This window comes from Octopus bimaculoides, chromosome 9 (genome assembly GCF_001194135.2).
Source record: "Octopus bimaculoides isolate UCB-OBI-ISO-001 chromosome 9, ASM119413v2, whole genome shotgun sequence".
Lineage (NCBI taxonomy): Eukaryota > Metazoa > Mollusca > Cephalopoda > Octopoda > Octopodidae > Octopus > Octopus bimaculoides.
In genome coordinates, this window is record NC_068989.1 from 7,953,806 (window position 1) to 7,961,597 (window position 7,792).

Consider the following 7,792-nt stretch of genomic DNA (forward strand, 5'->3'; position numbering starts at 1 on the left):
AGATTGTTCTCAAGAAAATTCAGCAAACGCCAGAACGTAAGTGAGCAAAACAAATGAAAAGATACAAAATATATTTATATTTTTATATTTTGTATCTTTTCATTTGTCTTGCTCACTTACGTTCTGGCGTTTGCTGAATTTTCTTGAGAACAATCTTTTCTTAGTGGTCAGACCATATGGGGTCTTCTTCTATGAGTGCCCATACGTACTTATATTTTCACCAGTTTGTACTTATACACTTATACACTTATAAACACACAGGTTCACACACACACACACACACACACACACACACGCATACATACACACATGCCTTTGCAGGACATATAAACATAAATATATAGGTATATCTAGACTTATTTGTATATGTATGCGTGCGCCTATGTGTGCCTATGTGCGCCTATGTGCGCGTGTGTGTGTGCGCGTGTGTGTGTGCGCGTGTGTGCGCGCGTGCTGGCGTGTGTTGTGTGTGTGTGTATGTGTGTGTGTGTGTGTTGTCATCCTAGAAACAGGACAGCTACCAGCGACAACAACACGCAAAACATCTGCTAGAAATAACAGAGGTGGGAGGTCACCAAGTAATGCTGTGCCAGATACATTAACTCTGGAAAAGAGACAGAGTGACGATCAGCACTGAAATGCCTACGGCCTTAGATCTGCTCGATCAGAGCTGACCTCGGTTAAACAACAGCAGCAGCAGCAGCAGCAACAACAACAACAACAAGTGCCTTCGTTGTCCCCAGCGTTTTCTCTGCCTTAACTCCACTCAATGTTTAAATTTGTTTACTCAACTCTCAATGATGTCTGACAGCTTTTTTCCTTGCTGCATCTCAATTGACTTCTTTGACATTATACATGCACACACACACACACACACACACACACACACACACACATACGAGCACACATACACACACACACACAAATACGCGCGTGCGGTCAGAAATACATTATTTGTTGAAACGTATATTCACCATTCTTTGACATAGAATCTCTAATACACACACACACACACACACACACACACACTGTTCTGTTCCCTTTCATTACATCTCTCACCTATTCGGCCCCTTTTCCTCACTCTTTTGTCTCCCTTTCTCCCTTCTTGATTGTATGCTTGTATGTGTGTATGCATTACGCACGTACGCACATACGTACGTACGTACGTACGTATATATGCATGTATGTATATATGTATGTATGTATGTATGTATGTATGTATGTATGTATGTATGTATGTATGCATGTAGGTAGGTATGTAGGTTGGTAGGCAGGTAAGTAGGTAGGTACGTGTGTGTGTATGCATATATATATATATATATATATATATATATATATATATATATATATATATATATATATATATATATATATGTATATATATATATATATTACGCTTGTTTTATATTTTTGTGTACTTGAGAGCATTAAGTGTGCACTAAATTGTGCACTCAATACTGGATGTAGAATCAAAATAATATTTATTATCAATGGTGACATTTATGTATATCATAAAGGCAATTGAGTACATTTACCTATCCGTCTGCTTCTAGTACAGAAATTGTTTGTGACACAGAAAACTCACCTTTGGGCGTATTAAGAAAGGTTTTAATAATATACTTTGAACCAATTTGAAAGTTAAATGTAATTTGTTTATTAATTGTATAAACAGTGAGAGAGAGAGAGAGAGAGAGAGAGAGAGAGAGAGAGAGAGAGAGAGAGAGAGAGAGAGAGAGAGAGAGAGCGACAGGCAGACAGACCAAGACAGACAGAGACAGACAGACAGAGACAAGTAAGAGAGAGAGAGAGAGAGGTGGGCAACACTGTTGGTGCTCTTAGAAAACCAGGAGTTGCTATTGCGTTTGCATGTTGTTCTACTATTTACCGGTACCATTCTCTGTCTTTACAGATCCTTGTCTGAGAAAGCCCTGAAGCGGCTTTTGCGACGACATTTTTTTGTTTCTTTTTTACACCGCTGGTCTCCTTGCTTATGCTTCTACTCCAACGACCGATCACAGCTCCGGATTGGCCCTGTGATCTTGATGCGTCATAAGGACTTCCATATGATTTAAGCTAACCCCATTCACCTCAGACCACATATCGCTCCTCATCTCAGTTGCACTTATCACGCGCTGTTATTATACTGCAGAATGACTAGTCAGAGGTCAACGCGACAACTAATGACCCTGTTCTAGATTGCATTCCAAGAATCAACTCACGATATTTCTGTTTTGTTTTTATGACACATATAACAACCCTGTTGCTTTGTAAATATACGAATAGAGCACGTTCCATCTTTCTCATCATTGTGTGATAACATCGGGCAAAAATGCATTTGTTTTTGTTACATAGGGCTGCCAAACCACTTCAAAATTAATTTTTTTTTTAGTTCCCCTGTTGCATTCAATACTGACAAAAGACACTGTCAAGTTTGGGTATATTTCTTACTGAAATTTGAAATTCCAGAGTTATTTTCCTTTCGCAATATGTTTATGTCAATAGTATTTGTTGTTGTTATTGTCTTTAGTGTCTATAAAAAATGTAATAATTTTTTTCTTTAATATGTGTGTGTTTTACTGTGAGATACTCTTTTTTTTCACCTCCTTTTGGTTTTTTGTTTGTTTTCTATGTAGTTATGCGCATTTTCAAAATTTTTCTTTGAGGTGGTAGCCATTCGGAACGAGCATATTTTTTCTTGTTTACACACAAGAAAAAAAAATGCTCAATTTTTTTCACCAAAACAGGGAATGTACAAAAAAAAAAAAAATCACAAAAAAAATGTCTTGTAACCCCGCTGTGTAACATGTCCACAACACAACAGAAATATAAATCCAATTTTTAGAAAAAGAAATCAACACGTTTTTATCCAAACGAGAGCGATCTTTGTCACGGTATACGTCTTGCCACGGTAAAATACAAATATGATAATAAAAATAAAAATAAAAATAAAAATAATAATAATGATGATGGTGATGATGATGATGATGATAGTAATAATAATAATAATAATAATAATAATAATAATAATAATAATAATAATAATAATAATAATAATAATAATAATAGAAACAAGAACAACAGACAAGCGGGTAGAAAAGTTCGTATCTTAAATATCAATTACTCGTCAAAAGTTGACCTTCACAGCTCTATGCCGTCTGTAAGTCAGGCAAATTGCATATCGCTAGAAGGCCAATTCTCCAAGTGGCAATATAAACAAGCCGACGCTAAGGAGTTTAGCAGTAGAGTGTGATAAACGAGCTATCGTCGATATACATCTAATTATAAAGGATCCTGACCCCTAAGAAGTTGTGGTGGCAATGTTTGTATTGATGGCAGTGGTGGTGGTGGTGAAGTGGTTACGGGACTGATTCTTCAGCTTCTTATAAAAAGAAGCGTAGCTACACAATAAAAAAAGAAATCACAGCATGTTTTTCTGATTTATGTGATGAAAAACCAACTTTTCTAAGTGTGTTTACCTTACTCTGTAATAATTTTTAACTTAGGCACAACCCCACAGATTTCAGATGGAGGTGGGAGGTACAGTCGACAAGTGCTTATTTCAAATTCGGAATACAGTGAGACATAAATACCAGTCGGGTCTGTACTAATTCTGCCATCCTTCGCCCTTGCAACACTGTAAGATTGACAGTACCAAGTCTTCTGGTGGATCTGGTCTATGATAGAATCACTGCCAACGTCATCCCACTTTCTGTTATCTCACCATGACTACTCCGGTATCAAATGAGAAACGAGTAATTTATTAATTCAGGAATGAGACTACTGGGCGCTGCTGTTTGGACGCTGATGATTTGAGACGGCTGACTGGGCTGTCAGCATGTTTTGGTAACAGTACATGTTGGCGCTTCAAGCAAACACACATCCGTACACGCACGCAGATATATTCATATACAAATAGAAAGATTGAGAAAGTGAGAGGAACATTGCAATTTATCAATTGAGTACGGTTGTAATAAGCACTTTCTCTTTCCTCATACGCATGGAGAAATATGCTCAAACACATAAACAGTGAAAGGGGGGGAGAACGTGGGCAGCATTAAAACGAGAGAAACAATGAGACGAGAGAAACAATGAGACGAGAGAAACAATGAGACGAGAGAAACAATGAGACGAGAGATGCCAAATAAGAAGCACCAAAACGCTGTGCCAAAACGTCTCATACTCCTTAATTACAGTTACCATATGTCTCGAAATAGTGATTCCAGCGTATCACTGTTAATTTCACCTGAACTGGACTATTGAGAATTCAGAGTCTTGAACATGATACGGAACATTAACCATTTGGTCGAGAGACTGATGTACTCATCACAAATTAAAACAAAATCACTTGAAAGGAAGTCTCCTCTCTGTTGTACAATAAGCGGAAGTAAAAACTAATGTTTCCGGTAGGGATATTCGTCCTACTAGAAGTAGTTGAGTATATTTCCTGGCAAAGGACTTTACACGAAACATTTAATCGATAAAATCCTCTCAACAATATCCGGGGTTTTGTACCACGTTTGAAATCAATTTTACTGAGTTTCTAGTTCTTAGAGGAATCATTGCAACTGTTGTATCTACGTACAGCTAGGTGACCAGGACTGCTGAAGGTTAAGTATCTTAGTGATACGTATCATAGAGGCAACACAGCATCAAACCAATAACCTTTGACTGATTGTCCGAAGGCCTATGGATTCGGATAGCTGAACTGAAATGACACTCTGTCGGTTACGACGATGAGGGTTCCATTTCATCCAATCAATAGAACAGCCGGCCCGTGGAATTAACGTGCAAGTCATGCGTAAAGGTTATCTCTGTAGATTTTCCATAGAAATTGTAGCCAGCGCTGTTTTTGTTACGGCATTTCATATCCGAGACGTCAGATGTAAACAATCAATCAAACAACAAACAATGAGATCTTGATCGAAGATCTCATTGGTTGTTTACATCTGAGGGCTCGGATACGAAACGTCGTTACAAAATCAGTGCTGGCTTCAATTTCTATGTGATGTAATAGCACTGCTAACACTGTAGTACACGGTATTGACTTATAAAAACGCTTGATATACTTTGTTGCATAACGAAATGCCGTGTGCCTACAAAGCATTAATGGTAACGTGAAAGCGGCTGAACACTGCATAGACACGCGTACCCTTAACGTAGTTCTTAAAGAAATTCAGCGCGACAAGGCTAGCCCTTGGAAATACTGGTATAACTGATTTTTGCTAGCTGAGGAGACTAGGGTAATGGGAAATAAAGTTTCTTGTTCAAGGACAGAACGCGTCGCTGGGAATCGAACTCACGACCTTACGATCTTAAGCCGAATATCCCTAACCACTAAGCCACGCCTACATTACCAAGCGTTTTGTTATGTTACGGCACCAGGTTCAAACCCTTCACTGAGCGTGTAGTAAATCATGATTAATCACTCCAGTGTATTCTCTGCCGTAAATTTCAGTTTTTATATGAAACATTCAACGAACTAAATTTTGATTTTGTCATTTAATATTTTCAGCCAGTAAAATGGATTACACATCAGAACAAACTGTAGTAACAGATGAATGGGAATTAGACCCAAGCCTACTTCGATTCAGCACACCTCTTGGACAGGGGGCATTCGGTAAAGTGGTCACAGGTTATTATGCTCAAAGGAAGGTCGCCATCAAAGTTGTAAAAGGTCAGTTCTCATTAGCGGCCATTTTCCTTCATCGTTTTTTTTTTTCTTCCTTTGTCTGGGTGTTTTTTTTTGTTTTTTTTTTGGTCAACATCAACTCTATAAAGATACAAGATATTGGTTTCAAATTTTGGCACAAAGCCCGCAATTTTAAGTGTTGGAGTAAGTCGATTACAACGACCTCGATATTCAACTGGAACTTATTTTATCGACTCCGAAAGGATAAGTCGACCTCGGCGGAATTTGAACTCAGAGCATAGAGACGGACGAAATGCCGTTAAGCGTTTTATTCGGCGTGCTAGATTCTGTCAGCTTAAGATGACATAATATTGGTACCTGGCTAGCAATTTCGAGAAGAGGGTAAGCTGATTTCATCGACCCCACAAAAAAAAAAAAAAATTGAAGACAAAGTCAATCTCCGCGGAATTTGAACTGAAAACGTAAGGAGGGATAAAATGCCGCTATGTATTGTGTCCAGCATGCTAACGATTCTGCCACCTTCCCGCTTTTCATATACCCACTATATATGTGGCTACAGATTTTTTTTTTGTTTATTTTGTCTCTTATACTGGTTCACATATTTCCTGCACTATTTTATATTTGTGCTAAAATAAATTACATTTTAGAATTGAAATTTAATTTTAATTTCGAATCTACTTTCTTTTTTTTTTTATCAAACAGACAGCGCCCCTCTTTCTTATAAAGAAGATCTTTTGGATGAGTTGAACCTCATGAAAAGAATAGGCATCCATCCAAACATTGTGTCTATGGTAGGAGCCTGCACACAAAAGGAGCCAATTGCCCTTGTCATGGAATATGTACCGTACGGCAATCTACACAACTTCTTAAGGTAACTTCTAGAAATTTTATTGTTACTTATATATATTTTCGTGTTTATTGCTTTTATTTATTGTGTGTGTATATATATATATATATATATATATATATATATATATATATATACATACACACACACACACATGTTAGACTATTGAAAAAATTACACCTACTCTCTCTGGATTACGAGTTCAGATTTATACCTGTTATTACTGGGGCACTAGGTTATGTAACAAACTGCCTACGCACCAATCTTGAGAAACCAGAAAGGATAAAGTTGATTAGAAGATTACTAATACAAACCATCAATAGAACTGTTAAAATGTGTAAAACATTCCAAATGCTTAGCATTTAAGTATACGTGTGCATGTTTAGACATGCAAATACATGCAAAGCAAAACACACAAATCTGCACATGCACCGACTCCAAATATATACACACAGATATGCACAAATACATCAATTTTATTTAAAATTCCAATGAAGGTGCCTTAAATTTAGGCTAGAAACCGGCTCTTTCTCTGTTGGCAAGAAATCTAGAAATAAAACACGTATGCGTCTTCTGTTTTATAGGAAGTGCAGATCTGAAGGAGAGGTACGGTTACGAAATGGTACCTCGGAGTTAAACTACTCAGTTATGGACAAGAATGGTCAAATTGAAAATGGAATAATAACTCCAGTGGATATATTGTCATTCGCCCGACAGATATCTATGGCAATGGTCAGTATCGATATTTTAGTTCCTTCTTTAACCTTTTAATGCCACGAAGATTAAATATTAATAATCTATAATCTTTACTCCCATTTTGACTCTAAAGTTATCAATAAACCTAATTTCTTAAATACTCGTAACAACTTACCGATTTTTATGGCATATAAACGACCTTTTTTGCCAAAAAATGTTTCCAAAAAAATCAGTCCCAGGTCCTATATGCAAAGGTGGGCCTCTTGTGAGATAAAATGATTTCTAATTTTAAATCTAGACGGTCCATTTTAATTAGCCTGACTCCATAGTAATAATATCTTCTTAAACGTTATTATTATTATTATTATTATTATTATTATTATTATTATTATTATTATTATTATTACTCAAACTGGAAAGGCAGCAAGCTGATAGGACTGATAGCACTGAGAGCACGCTGGGCAACATTCTTAGCGGCATTTCGTCCGTCTTCAGGTATTGATTGCACATGCCACCGAGGTCGACTTTGCCTTTCATCCCTACGGGATCCATAAAATAAGTACTAGTCGAGTACTGGGGTCGATGTAATTGATTTACAT

The 7,792-nt window shown here is 37.1% G+C and overlaps 1 protein-coding gene across 1 annotated transcript in view; it reads left to right on the top strand.

Annotated features, from left to right (window-relative positions):
• Window positions 1-7,792, top strand: part of LOC106883560 (ephrin type-A receptor 4-B) — a 136,992-nt gene that overhangs the window by 120,745 nt on the left and 8,455 nt on the right. The window contains exons 12-14 of the mRNA XM_014934611.2: window positions 5,513-5,674; window positions 6,353-6,521; window positions 7,082-7,229. Coding sequence (XP_014790097.2) covers window positions 5,513-5,674; window positions 6,353-6,521; window positions 7,082-7,229 — 479 coding nt within the window. The remainder of the gene's footprint in view (window positions 1-5,512; window positions 5,675-6,352; window positions 6,522-7,081; window positions 7,230-7,792) is intronic.